We start from the raw sequence: 12,934 nt of genomic DNA, 5'->3' as shown, positions 1-12,934 counted from the left end.
ACCCCGCGCCCATCAACACGCGGATTCGCTTCTTCGCGTTCTTTCTGTCGCGCAATCCCGAGAGCATCAAGCCCGCCTGTCACCTTCTTTCTGTCTTTCGTGTCCTTGGAAGGAAATTTCTTCTCGACCAGCCAGGGCTCATATATTTTCTCTTTACTGCACGCGGTCGCGTGATGCCGCAGTTGTTCTAGGGGATCTTCGCGTCGCGCGTCTCGTCAAGATGTATGTCAAGCAGATTATCATCCAAGGTTTCAAGAGGTAATTTCACAGTCCCAACTCCTTCTCGACGCCATGTCACTGACTCTCGGACTGCAGTTACAAGGACCAGACGGTCATTGAGCCCTTCTCCCCCAAACACAATGTCATTGTGGGTCGCAATGGTTCGGGTAAAAGCAACTTCTTTGCCGCTATTCGCTTCGTTCTCAGCGATGCCTACACCCATCTCGGAAGAGAGGAGCGCCAAGCTCTTCTACACGTACGTATCACTCGGGAAGATCGCGGATCCGGTTATTGACCCCATGCAGGAAGGATCTGGTTCCGCCGTGATGTCGGCCTATGTCGAGATCATCTTTGACAACTCAGACGATCGGTTCCCCACTGGCAAGCCTGAGCTTGTGCTCCGTCGAACGATCGGTATCAAGAAGGACGAATACACACTGGATCGCAAGAACGCCACCAAGAACGATGTAATGAACCTCCTCGAGTCCGCTGGGTTCTCGCGATCGAATCCTTATTACATCGTGCCACAGGGTCGAGTCACTGCTTTGACCAACATGAAGGACTCTGAACGCCTGGTTTTGCTCAAAGAGGTCGCCGGTACACAGGTCTACGAGGCTCGCCGTGCGGAATCTTTGAAGATTATGAATGAGACTAACAGCAAGCGTGCCAAGATCGACGAACTTCTGGATTACATCAATGAGCGTCTTGCCGAACTCGAGGAGGAAAAGGACGAACTTCGAAACTACCAAGAGAAAGACAAGGAGCGTCGGTGCTTGGAATATACCATCTATTCGCGCGAGCAGCAGGAGATTGCCAGCGTACTTGATAACCTCGAGGAACAGCGACAGAATGGCGTCGAGGATGCAGACAATAATCGTGATCAATTTGTTGAAGGCGAGAAGGCGATGGCCCAGATCGATGCTGAGATTGCAGAATGCCGACAGCAAATCGAGTTCCTAAAGGTGGACAAGTCTCAACTGGAAGATGAGCGCCGCGAGGCCTCCAAGGCCTTGGCCCAAATCGAACTCCAGGCCAAGTCGCTCGTGGACAACCAGTCCGCTACTCAGGCATTGAAGTCTCGCCATGATACCGATCTGAAATCAGTACAATCCGCGATTCGCGAGCGTGAAGGCGAACTTCAGGAACTTCTCCCTCGTTTCAATGCCTTGAAGGACCAGGAAGACGCCACCAAGGGGCAGCTCACTGAGGCAGAGACATCACGACAGCGCTTGTATGCGAAGCAGGGCCGGAACTCGCGATTTAAGAACAAGTCTGAGCGCGATAAATGGTTGCAGATGGAGGTTCGCGAGAGTCACATGTCTATCAAGTCCGTCCAAGGAGTCGTTACGCAAACTCAGGAAGACATCAAAGAGCTAGAGAGCGAGATTGCCTCCTTGGAACCGGAAACAGAGCGTCTGCGAAAGCAAATTGATGGCCGTGGCGACACCATGCACTCGGTAGACCAGCAAGTCCAGAGCGCCAAAGACGAGCGAGACAGACTCATGGATCAGAGAAAGGAGCTCTGGAGAGAAGAGGCCAAGCTTGACTCTGTTCTTTCCAACGCATCCCAAGAGGTAGACCGTGCGGAGCGCAACTTGTCCCAGATGATGGACCACAACACTAGCCGCGGAATTGCAGCAGTCCGAAGAATCACGCGTCAGCATAACCTGGATGGTGTCTATGGCACTTTGGCCGAGCTGTTCGATGTGAACGAGCGGTATCGGACTGCCGTCGAGGTCACCGCCGGTCAGAGTTTGTTCCACTACGTCGTTGATACCGACGAGACTGCGACAAAGGTTCTGGAAATCCTTCAAAAAGAAAAGGCTGGCCGTGTGACCTTTATGCCCCTGAACCGTCTTCAATCCAGACCTCTCAACATGCCGCGAGCCAGCGACACAATCCCCATGATTGAGAAGATGCAGTTTGACCCTGCGTACGAGCGAGCTTTCCAGCACGTGTTCGGAAAGACCATCATCTGCCCCAACCTGCAGGTTGCATCACAGTATGCTCGCAGCCACGGCGTCAATGCAATCACCCCGGAAGGCGACCGTTCTGACAAGCGCGGTGCTCTGACTGGTGGCTTCCACGATTCTCGCCAGTCGCGCCTGGACGCAGTCAAGAACCTGGGCAAGTGGAGGGACGAGTATGAAACGAAGCGGAATCGCGGAACCGAAATTCGCAAGGAGCTGGAGAAGTTGGACCAAGTTATCACCAGGGCGGTTGGTGAACTGCAGAAGCTGGAGCAACAGAAACAACAGGTGCAGAATAGCAGCGGCCCACTACGACAGGAGTTGCGAAGCAAGCGTGACCTGCTACAAAACAAGACCGATACGCTTGATGCGAAACGTCGCGCTCTCCGAAACGTTGAGGCCAACCTAGCAGCCTTGAACGACCAAGTCACCGCGTTCGAGGCTGAACTGTCTTCGCCCTTCCAGAAAGCTCTTACGAGCGAGGAGGAGGGTCGGCTGGAGTCATTGAGTGTCACTGTTCAGGATCTTCGTCGCCAATACCAAGAGCTGTCCGGCAAGCGAAGCGAGCTCGAAGGCCGCAAGTCGGTGCTAGAGGTCGAGTTGCGGGAGAACCTCAACCCGCGCCTGGATCAACTTCTTAACCGGGATATTGACGAGGCTGAAGAGCAAGTCCAGGGCAACCTCAAGGAAACCCAGCGCGAGCAGAAGCGCCTTAGCAAAGCTCTAGAGAAACTCAACAGCCGGTTGAAGCAAGTGGACACGTCGATCGAGGAAGGGAACTCCCGCGTCGCCGAGCTTCAGCAGCGCAACTCCGAGACCCGACGAGAGATGGAGGAATTGGCGCGGTCTATCGAAAAGCATCAACGCCGCATGGAAAAGAGCATGCAGAAGAAGGCCGCGCTCGCCAAGCAGGGCGCGGAATGTGCTGCCAACATTCGTGATCTTGGTGTTCTTCCAGATGAGGCGTTTACGAAATATCAGAACACCGACTCGAATACTGTTGTGAAGAAACTCCACAAGACCAACGAAGCGTTGAAGAAATACTCGCACGTTAACAAGAAGGCTTTTGAGCAGTACAACAGTTTCACCAAGCAGCGCGAGACCCTGACTTCCCGTCGTGAAGAGCTGGACGCATCGCAAAAATCGATTGATGATCTCATCTCCGTGCTGGATCAGCGCAAGGATGAAGCAATCGAACGGACCTTCAAGCAGGTCTCCCGGGAATTTGCCAACGTCTTCGAGAAACTCGTCCCTGCTGGGCGTGGCCGCCTGATCATTCAGCGCAAGACGGACCGTACAATGCGGCCCGAAGATGAAGTGGACTCAGAGGACGAGGAGGCTTCACAGAGTGTCGAGAACTACGTTGGTGTCGGTATTAGTGTAAGCTTCAATAGCAAGCACGATGACCAACAGCGCATCCAACAGCTTAGCGGTGGGCAGAAGAGTAAGTCTCGACTATTACTTTGTTTTCTGTATCGTCTCTAACTTTGCCTTATCCAGGTCTCTGCGCCCTGGCACTTGTCTTTGCCATTCAAGCGTGTGACCCTGCTCCCTTCTATCTCTTTGATGAAATCGACGCCAACCTGGATGCCCAATACCGGACGGCTGTGGCGCAGATGCTCAAGTCCATCTCGGACTCGACCAACGGGCAGTTCATCTGTACCACTTTCCGGCCGGAGATGCTGCATGTGGCTGAGAAGTGTTACGGCGTCAGCTTCCGGCAGAAGGCCAGTACGATCGATGTGGTCTCGCGGGAGGAGGCGCTGAAGTTCGTGGAGGAACAGAAGTCGTGATGGCGTGGGTTATGATCTGTGTGCATGTACATTTGACTTTGCTCCGGACGGACTGGCTGGCTGGCGCATTCTTGTTTCGTTTACTGCAATATCCATTGATTGCTCTTTTCTTCCCAACCAATTGAATATATTCTGGAGTCCAAATCCATGGTCTAGTTTTCTAGTTAACCCTGTGAAAATGCAACGCTGTCGTTATCACATCAGCTCCTCTGGGAGCATGCACATCTATTTTATGGCTCCGGGGCCGACTCCCCGGACCATTCCAAGAGGATCTCCTCTGGCACATCGCGCACCAGGATGTGGACATGTTCCAACGCCCTGACGCTCTGGAGGCCAACCCAATTCTTAAACCACATCACATGGGACTGCGGGTCTGGGAACCGCTCGGGGTCCTGGGCCAGGCGGGCCACGAATTTCTTCTGCACAAAGGCCACGATCAGTGCCCGCGACTCATCCGTCAAATGGCCCTCAGACGACTTGACCGCAATAGGCGTGCGCAGCCAGACGACCAAGTGCGAAATGCCAGGACTGAGACCGTAGGGCCAGTCGTTGCGAAGGATCCTGTAATCCTCCGGATCGGCAAAAGGGACCGGGTTCTTGAAGGCGAAGACTGTCCCCGCTGGAGCTGCAGTGGGCGTGGCGGCACTGCTAGACCCGTCCGATTCTGAGCCCGCGGGTGAGGTCGGCGCGGACTGCCAGTGTAGCCGGCGCTGGCAGATGTATTCCATCACGGTGCCGTAGCGCGCCTTGGTGTCCCGCGACCAGGCCAGGTATCGGCGCAGATCGGAGGGCCGCCTCTTCAGTGCGCCGAGGTCGTCTCGTGCTGGGGGAGGTGGGCACGGATGAGTTCGGGACTTGCTGGGGACTTGGAGGATGACTGATGGATTCACCTACCGATGATGTCCTTTAGCTCGTCCCAGTCGTGCGGCACAAAGTCCGCGTCGCTCATGGCCAGCAGCTTGTGGTCAAGCTCGGTGAGATGAAAGGCCGGTGGTGGCTGGGTCATTATGGCGAGTCGAGCAATCAGCAAAGGGAACACTGGAATTCGTAACTATAGTCGTGACGGGTTGTGTGAGTGTTTGTTGAGTGGTGTTTGCGCTCATCAGGAACGCGCAACTAGAACGGGAACAGAATTCCCCCACATGGACCCCAAAATAATTCCCCAATTCCGCCCATCGGCCCGTCCGCTTCTTTTTCTTCTTCTCTCTTCCGCCACTGCCACTCTTCACTCCGCCCCCTTCCCCCCCTTGTGTCTTGATTGATCCTATTCTAGGACGTTGCCCACCATGAGGTAAGTGTCTCACGGGCTGCAAATTCTTCGACAATGGCTCACCACTTCAGTGCCCTCCAATATCTTCCCTACGCCGTGGCAGTCGTTGCCCTCCTCTGTGGCTATCTGATCTTCGGCAGCAGCAGTATGTGGACTGACCCAATCCATGCCTAGGATGGTGAAGACACTGACCACGACTCCCCGCAGAGCCCCGGAAGGTCCTCATCCCCACCGAGTTCCAGGACTTCGTGCTCAAGGAGAAGACCGAGGTCTCCCACAATGTCGCCATCTACCGCTTTGCGCTGCCCCGTCCCACCGACATCCTGGGCCTGCCGATCGGCCAGCACATCTCCCTGGCCGCCACCATCGCCGGCCAGCCCAAGGAGGTCGTCCGGTCCTACACCCCGATCTCCTCCGACCACGAGGCCGGCTACTTTGACCTGCTCGTCAAGGCGTACGCTCAGGGCAACATCTCCAAGTACCTGACCCAACTCCAGGTGGGCCAGACCATGAAGGTGCGCGGCCCCAAGGGTGCCATGGTCTACACCCCGAACATGTGCCGACACATCGGCATGATCGCTGGTGGCACTGGGATCACCCCGATGCTCCAGATCATCAAGGCCATCATCCGCAACCGTCCCCGCAACGGCGGCAACGACACCACCCAGGTCGACCTGATCTTCGCCAACGTCAACCCGGACGACATCCTGCTCCAGGAGGAGCTGGAGAAGCTGGTCCAGGAGGACGAGGGATTCCGCGTTTACTACGTGCTCAACAACCCGCCCGAGGGCTGGACTGGCGGCGTGGGCTTCGTCACTCCGGATATGATCAAGGAGCGTCTCCCCGCCCCGGCAGCCGACGTCAAGATCCTTCTCTGCGGACCTCCGCCCATGGTGAGCGCCATGAAGAAGGCTACCGAGTCCCTGGGCTACACCAAGGCGCGTCCAGTCAGCAAGCTGGAGGACCAGGTGTTCTGCTTCTAAGGGATTCTGTGTCTGGCGGTGAGGGTGATCACGCCTCCTCTACCGGTCCTGTGCGGGCGTTGATCGGGTGTATATTGGGGTGTCCGAGCGTGGGTCGAGGTGTCTATAGACTCGTGGATATCAATCCAAAATATAGTTAAAGAATTCCATCATGGTGTGGCGCATGTTCTCCTCGACTCCCCGTCGGCAGCATTTCGTATACTCCGGGTGGAGACCACGTGACGGTCGCAGTGAGTCAGCCAATGATGACTCTTGCCCGAAAAAAAAGTGACTCCGTCGCTGCTTCCCTACTTTATGAGTCTGCGAAGCGGGGCCCGGCGAGTATTTGACTCTTTGCGACTGTCTTCAGCTTCCCCTTCCCCCGTCCCTCCGTCTCGCCCTGCTGCTGCCTTTGGCTTCACCCCTTCGGCGCATATCCGCACCTCGTTCGCAACCATGGCGAACCTGTCCGCCTCCATTGAGGCCCTCTCCCTCCAGTCCACCGACAAGAAGTCCAAGTTTCAGGACTGCTTCCCGTCGTTGAACCCCATCGATATCTACCGCGAGCATCTGTCGGAGGAATTGGCCAAGATCTCCGGCGTCGAGGCCGAGAAGATCTTCCCTCGCATCGCGTGGACGGCCACTCTGGAGAAGGGTGATCTGTCGCTGGCGGTACGTGACAACAAGCACAAATTGATGCCTGCGCAGAGTGCGAGACTGACACGGCGTGTTTTTAGGTCCCGTCTCTGCAACTCAAGGGGAAGAACCCCAAGGAACTGTGCACGGAATTCGCCGCCAAGTTCCCCGAGTCCGACCTCATCCACCCTCCCACAGCAACTGGCACCCACTTGCAATTCTTCTTCAAGCCTCAGCCTCTGGCCCACACCGTCCTCCCCGGATCTTGACGGAGAAAGCGGTGTATGGAACCAACGGCAACCAGGGTCTGAAGGACCCCTCAGACCCCTCCAAGGGCAAGAAGAAGATCATTGTCGAGTTCTCATCGCCCAACATTGCCAAGCCCTTCCATGCCGGTCATCTGCGCAGCACTATCATTGGTGGTTTCCTCTCCAACCTTTACACGGTCATGGGGTGGGACGTGGTCAAGATGAACTACCTGGGTGACTGGGGCAAACAGTACGGCCTGCTGGCCAACGGCTACAAGTACTTCGGCAGCGAGGAGGCTCTGGCCAAGGACCCGATCAACCACCTGTTCGAAGTTTACGTCAAGGTCAACGCCATCGTTGCGGAGCAGGCCGGCCCGATCAAAGAATTGAAGGAGCAGATCAAGGCCAAGAAGGACAAGGGCGAGGATGTCGCCGCCCTGGAGGTCGAGCTGGCTCCCCTGGTGGATGCCAGCGAGGACGAGAAGGCCCGCCGCTACTTCAAGAGCATGGAGGATGGAGATCCGGAAGCGCTTGGTCTCTGGCGCCGATTCCGTGACCTCAGTATCGAGAAATACAAGCAGACATATGCCCGCCTCAACATTGACTTCGACGTCTACTCCGGCGAGTCGCAGATCAAAGCCGAAAGCATGGCAACTGCCTACGAGCAGATGAAGAAGGCTGGTGTGTCCGAAGAGTCCGATGGTGCCGTCATTGTCGATTTCAGCAAACACGGAGCCAAGAAGCTGGAAAAGGCCATCATTGTTCGCAAGGACGGCACCCCTCTCTACTTGACTCGTGATATTGGTGCCATCACGGAGCGTGACGAGGCATATCACTTCGACAAGATGATCTATTGCGTTGCGATGCAACAGGATCTTCATTTGGCGCAGCTCTTCAAGATTACCGAATTGATGGGCCACAAGGATCTGGCCAGCCGCTGTCAGCACATTAACTTCGGTATGGTCCGTGGGATGAGCACTCGCAAGGGTACCGTCAAGTTCCTGGATGATATCCTGCAGGATGTCGGTGACAAGATGCACGAAGTCATGAAGAAGAACACTGTCAAGTACGAGCAGGTTGCGGACCCGGCGAAAACTGCCGATATCCTGGGTATCACGGCCGTCATGGTGCAGGATATGACCGGCAAGCGGTATGAATTTTGAATCTTCGGCGTGATTATCGGGTGCTAATTGGGTTTTTTAGTATTAATGGCTACGAGTTCAACCTGGAGGCCATGACCTCATTTGAGGGCGACACGGGCCCTTACCTGCAGTACGCCCACGCCCGTCTGTGCTCAATGGCCCGCAAGGCGGAGCTGAACATGGACGAACTCCACACGGCCAACTTCGATCTCCTCACCGAGAAGCACGCTGTCGATCTGACCCGTCTGCTTGCCCAATGGCCGGATGTGCTCTTGCAGACGGCTAAGACTCTAGAGCCCATCACTGTCCTCAGCTACCTGTTCCGCATGACGCGCATGCTGAGCTCGAGTTACGATGTGCTCAAGGTGATCGGCAGCGAGCCCGAGCTGAAGAAGGCCCGCATGGCCCTGTACGCTTCGGCTCGCCAGGTCCTGCACAACGGCATGCGGGTGCTTGGTCTCAGCCCCGTGGAGCGGTATGCCTCCTTTTCCCCTTCTCCGAGACGTTTGTACTGACACTCTTCTCCTTAGCATGTAAATCGAGGATTGTGATTCGGTGTTGCAGTTCGGGTGGGTTCGTTTTCCACGATACAATATTTCTTATCTCTTTTGTTATGCATCCGGGACCTGTGAGGGATGAATGAAACATTATGATTATGCTGTATTTTCGCAGTAGATAAAATTGCATCAATTTATCACCCAAAGCAAATCCCGCTTCTTTCTAGTCGGGCTCCAGTCGACCCCGAAGTTTCGGGCGCTCCACTCGGTTAGACTGATATTCTCGTTCGAGATTATCGGATTGGCATCTGGACCCTGAAATTGAGTAAGCATACCCCAGATAGACTAGTGTATGGATGTTTCCGATTGAAAAATCAATAGACGCCGACGCCTTCCAAGACCGGGGTACCATATATCTTACCTAAGCCAGATCAGCCCTAAACGAATGACCGCCCCTGCTTCGGGGACCACGTATCGAACCCTGGGGACTCTAGATAGAACGGTCACCTTGCTTACATGAATCTCTGATCCCCGCGGGGGCCTGATATGCAGGTTCATCGGACGGAATCGAAATATATATATATACCCATCTGGTATGCTTTCTCCAGACTCCTCTACAAGTATATCCCTGCAGCCACACCACCATGGCCAACGAGATCCCTTTGGAAGATTTCAGTATTTCTGACCTGGAGCGTAATGACAGTGGTCACTTTTTGAGGAATCATACCGTGCAAGATTTCTCCTGGCAAGCCCTGACTGTGACAGTGAAAGATCGTCAGACCAAGAAATCGCTGGATCTGATCAACGGTATCAGCGGATATGTGCAGCAGGGTATGCTCCTTATGTTTCATGTCATTTGTTCGCTATTAACACTGCTAAGGAGAGCTCGTGGCCTTGATGGGGCCCTCGGGCTGCGGCAAAACCACGCTACTGAATGTATTGGCTCGACGGTCCGCATCGGGGGCAAAAGTCCTCGGGGATAGTTATGTCAATGGCATCAAACTTGAATCGCGTGTTTTTGAGCGGATCACCTCGTATGTCGAGCAGGAGGACGCCTTGATTGGGTCGTTGACCGTGCAAGAGACGTTAAAGTTCGCGGCGGATCTCTCGTTGCCCAGGCATGGTTCTTCCAGGCTGTAATATTATATTTCCCGACAAATACTAATTTCTGGGCGATATTATCAGCACCGTCTCAAAACGACAGCGCATGGACCGCATCAACACTCTTATTGAAGCCTTGGGAATTCGGAGTCAGGCCACAACTCTCGTGGGAACACCTATTCGGAAGGGAATCAGTGGTGGCCAGAAGAGACGGGTCAGTGTTGCTAGCCAGCTGATTACCTGCCCTAAGATATTGTTCTTGGATGAACCAACTAGCGGATTGGACTCGACGGCCAGCGTGGAAGTAATAACATATGTGAAGGAACTCGCTCGCGCCAACAACGTGAGTATCGCAGTTATTTAAACATAAATGCAGCAACTGACCCATAGATTCTACAGCTTATTATCATTGCGAGTATCCACCAACCGTCAACAACCACCTTTCAACTGTTTGACCAGTTGCTCCTACTCTCGGGTGGACGAACATGCTTCTTTGGGCCCATATCGAACGTGGAGGGCTATTTCCGTGACATTGGATTTCCGATTCCCTCACAAACAAACCCAGCCGAGTTTCTCTTAGATATTGTCAGTGCGGATTTCTCTAGCTCAAAGGAAGCGGCCCAGGATCGTGTTCAAGGGATCCAGTCTGCTTGGGCAGAATCCGCTGAGGTATATCAACTGGCAAGACAAATGTCAGCGCATGTCCGAGCGACTGAAAAAGAGCACGGAAAACTGTCCACTGAGGACCTGGTTCGACCAGGTGGAATCAAAATCGTCACTACTCTTCTGCATCGCTCTTTCATCAAGAGCTACCGTGATGTCGTCGCCTATGGGATTCGAATTGTCATGTACCTCGGTATGTGACGAAGCCACTTTGTGAGACCTAGAGACTTAGGACTAATTTTCTAGGACTGGCAATTATGATGGGCACGGTATGGCTACGTCTGAATCCGTCACAGGAGTATATCCAGCCTTTTATCAACGCGATTGTGAGCCTTTTCAGTACATGTATACTTCCACAAAACTGACTATCGTACAGTTCTTCGGGTCGGCATTTATGTCCTTCATGGCTGTCGCCTATGTGCCGGCCTATCTGGAGGACCGCGCAACTTTTGTCAAAGAGAGAGTCAACGGTTTGTACAGTGCAACTCCATTCGTGGTGTCCAATTTCATTATCGGCCTGCCGTTCTTGTGTATGTGCTTGATATTCTCTCAAGACCATGTCCTTGAGCCTAACTTGTGATATAACAGTCCTCATCTCTCTTCTATTTTCCATCGTCTCATACTGGCTTTCCAACTTCCAGCCCACTTTCGAAGCATTTTTCACCTGGGTTATGTGGATATTCCTGGATCTCGTGGCTGCAGAGTCACTTGTGGTCTTTGTGACAGCGGTGTTCCCCAATTTCGTAATTGCACTTGCCCTTGTCGCCTTCACCAACGGGCTGTGGATGAGCGTGGGTGGATTCCTTGTGACGCCGACTATCCTTAACCCGTTCTGGAGATATGTCTTCCATCACATTGATTATCAGGTATGTCGACTCCTCTCAGGCTTTTCTATTTTTGTGCTAAACTCATCTTTATAGGCATACGTTTTCCAAGGTATGATGGTTAATGAGTTCTCGCACAGAATATACTCGTGTGGTCCTCAATGTCAGTGTATGTATACCACTGATCTGGCATCAGAATGCAAGATTCGTGGGACTGTGGTGTTAGAGACTTATGAGTATGCGACTGGGAAGACAGGCAAGTGGGCTGGCATTTTAATCGGCATTATTGCTGTGTATCGCCTCTTTGGATGGATTGCCCTCTCCTTGCGCAGAACGTGAAGGCAAATCACGGCCGCACACCGTGTCATGTCCAATTCAACATTCTCTACTCATATTTCTTTCATTGAGATGCTGGATAGAATTGAGCCCCGAATAATCCTGTTCTGTAGTTCTACTCTTTAATTTGGGCCCACCACGTTTCTACATTCTTAATCTTGATCTTGCGCATCGATTCTGGGTAGATAACTATACATTCTCTGTCTGACTCTATTTGACTATATTCCGAGCAAAGCACCCCTGATATTTCTTGCCAGCTGTATCCGCCACAGCCTGTGCTCATTCAGCGCAAATATCTCCCCCTCTCGTCCAAAGCAGAAGTTCGCAGCGCCGCCGTCAATTCGGATGCGCCCCAGCAGGACACCTCCGGGCGACCAAACATGGATACCATCCCCACAGCCACTGTACACGTTTCCATCAAGATCGCACTTGATGCCATCTGGGACACTTGCGTCCGTCATGGCGAAGAGACGACGGTTCGTGAGGAAGGGCTCGCCATGATGAGTGGAGAGGTCAAAGGCGTAGCTGGATATTGTATATTAGTCGGATTCTATTTCCAAAAAAAAAATTGTCAGGGGGCGTACATTGATGAAGCACGGTAATCGTCCGTCGTCCCATCACCGCGCACGCGGTCAGTATCGGTGATATATACAGTCTTTTCATCCGGAGAGAAGCAGATTCCGTTCGGTCGCCCAAACCCATCAGCCATGGCTCGGATGCTCCCATCCGCAGGATTCCACCGGTACGCCTGGCATGGTAGGCACGGCTTAGGCCGGAATCCCTGCATAAAGCCGTAAATCGGATCGGTGAACCAGATGGACCCGTCGGAATGGACCACGACATCATTTACCGAATTAAATGGCCGGCCGTAGAACTCAGACACAAGAAGTGTCGCATTATACGGGGCAGTCGTGGACATGGCATACAATCCACTGGGTTGTGTCATCGAGCCCTGGCCGCAAATGAGGACTTTGTCTTCGCCGTAATTGACACCGCCATTGCCCATGAGGATTGTAGACTGGATCTCCTCGCAGGTGACTGGGTCGTCATTTAGATTGACACGGGTGATTTGAACCGTCTGCTGGTTCTGCGCATCAATGCATCGGTTACTGGTGATGAACAGGTGTTTTGTCGCGGGGATGTATATCCCAGCTTCGTGGGCGAAAGGGTAGTCTTTGTTTTCTGCGAGTAACTGGAGGGTTGGAGCTGAGCCCAGAATCGCGCGGAAACGCTCATCATGGACCTGGAAGGGGTTGCTCTCTGACAGCGCCAT

The 12,934-nt window shown here is 53.6% G+C and overlaps 6 protein-coding genes across 6 annotated transcripts; 4 read left to right on the top strand and 2 right to left on the bottom strand.

Moving 5' to 3' along the window:
• Positions 1 to 220: 220 nt before the first annotated feature.
• On the top strand, positions 221 to 3,982 carry N7510_006516 (chromosome segregation protein SMC; the record flags this gene model as incomplete). Its single annotated transcript, XM_056978442.1, has 4 exons — positions 221 to 258; positions 316 to 475; positions 525 to 3,633; positions 3,690 to 3,982. 4 exons carry the CDS (start codon positions 221 to 223, stop codon positions 3,980 to 3,982), a joined length of 3,600 nt encoding a protein of 1,199 aa, XP_056834474.1.
• Positions 3,983 to 4,212: 230 nt separating this feature from the next.
• On the bottom strand, positions 4,213 to 4,988 carry N7510_006515 (GIG1 family protein; the record flags this gene model as incomplete). Its single annotated transcript, XM_056978441.1, has 2 exons — positions 4,213 to 4,805; positions 4,877 to 4,988. The coding sequence occupies 2 exons, from the start codon at positions 4,986 to 4,988 to the stop codon at positions 4,213 to 4,215; spliced, it is 705 nt and encodes a 234-aa protein (XP_056834473.1).
• Positions 4,989 to 5,306: 318 nt separating this feature from the next.
• Positions 5,307 to 6,235, top strand: N7510_006514 (cytochrome b5 reductase family protein; the record flags this gene model as incomplete). Its single annotated transcript, XM_056978440.1, has 2 exons — positions 5,307 to 5,397; positions 5,460 to 6,235. 2 exons carry the CDS (start codon positions 5,307 to 5,309, stop codon positions 6,233 to 6,235), a joined length of 867 nt encoding a protein of 288 aa, XP_056834472.1.
• Positions 6,236 to 6,386: 151 nt separating this feature from the next.
• On the top strand, positions 6,387 to 8,777 carry N7510_006513 (arginine--tRNA ligase; the record flags this gene model as incomplete). Its single annotated transcript, XM_056978439.1, has 6 exons — positions 6,387 to 6,465; positions 6,585 to 6,886; positions 6,952 to 7,101; positions 7,155 to 8,248; positions 8,302 to 8,715; positions 8,771 to 8,777. The coding sequence occupies 6 exons, from the start codon at positions 6,387 to 6,389 to the stop codon at positions 8,775 to 8,777; spliced, it is 2,046 nt and encodes a 681-aa protein (XP_056834471.1).
• A 604-nt stretch (positions 8,778 to 9,381) lies between these two features.
• N7510_006512 (putative ABC transporter) lies at positions 9,382 to 11,664 on the top strand (the record flags this gene model as incomplete). Its single annotated transcript, XM_056978438.1, has 8 exons — positions 9,382 to 9,568; positions 9,618 to 9,873; positions 9,923 to 10,181; positions 10,238 to 10,694; positions 10,748 to 10,827; positions 10,878 to 11,031; positions 11,090 to 11,367; positions 11,422 to 11,664. 8 exons carry the CDS (start codon positions 9,382 to 9,384, stop codon positions 11,662 to 11,664), a joined length of 1,914 nt encoding a protein of 637 aa, XP_056834470.1.
• A 215-nt stretch (positions 11,665 to 11,879) lies between these two features.
• On the bottom strand, positions 11,880 to 12,934 carry N7510_006511 (SMP-30/gluconolactonase/LRE family protein; the record flags this gene model as incomplete). Its single annotated transcript, XM_056978437.1, has 2 exons — positions 11,880 to 12,186; positions 12,246 to 12,934. 2 exons carry the CDS (start codon positions 12,932 to 12,934, stop codon positions 11,880 to 11,882), a joined length of 996 nt encoding a protein of 331 aa, XP_056834469.1.

The sequence above is a fragment of the Penicillium lagena genome (assembly GCF_028827675.1).
Source record: "Penicillium lagena strain IBT 129212 chromosome Unknown utg000003l_segment0_segment0, whole genome shotgun sequence".
In the NCBI taxonomy this organism is placed as follows: domain Eukaryota; kingdom Fungi; phylum Ascomycota; class Eurotiomycetes; order Eurotiales; family Aspergillaceae; genus Penicillium; species Penicillium lagena.
Note: the sequence above shows the minus strand (reverse complement) of the source record. Positions and strands in the feature narration are given on the sequence as shown.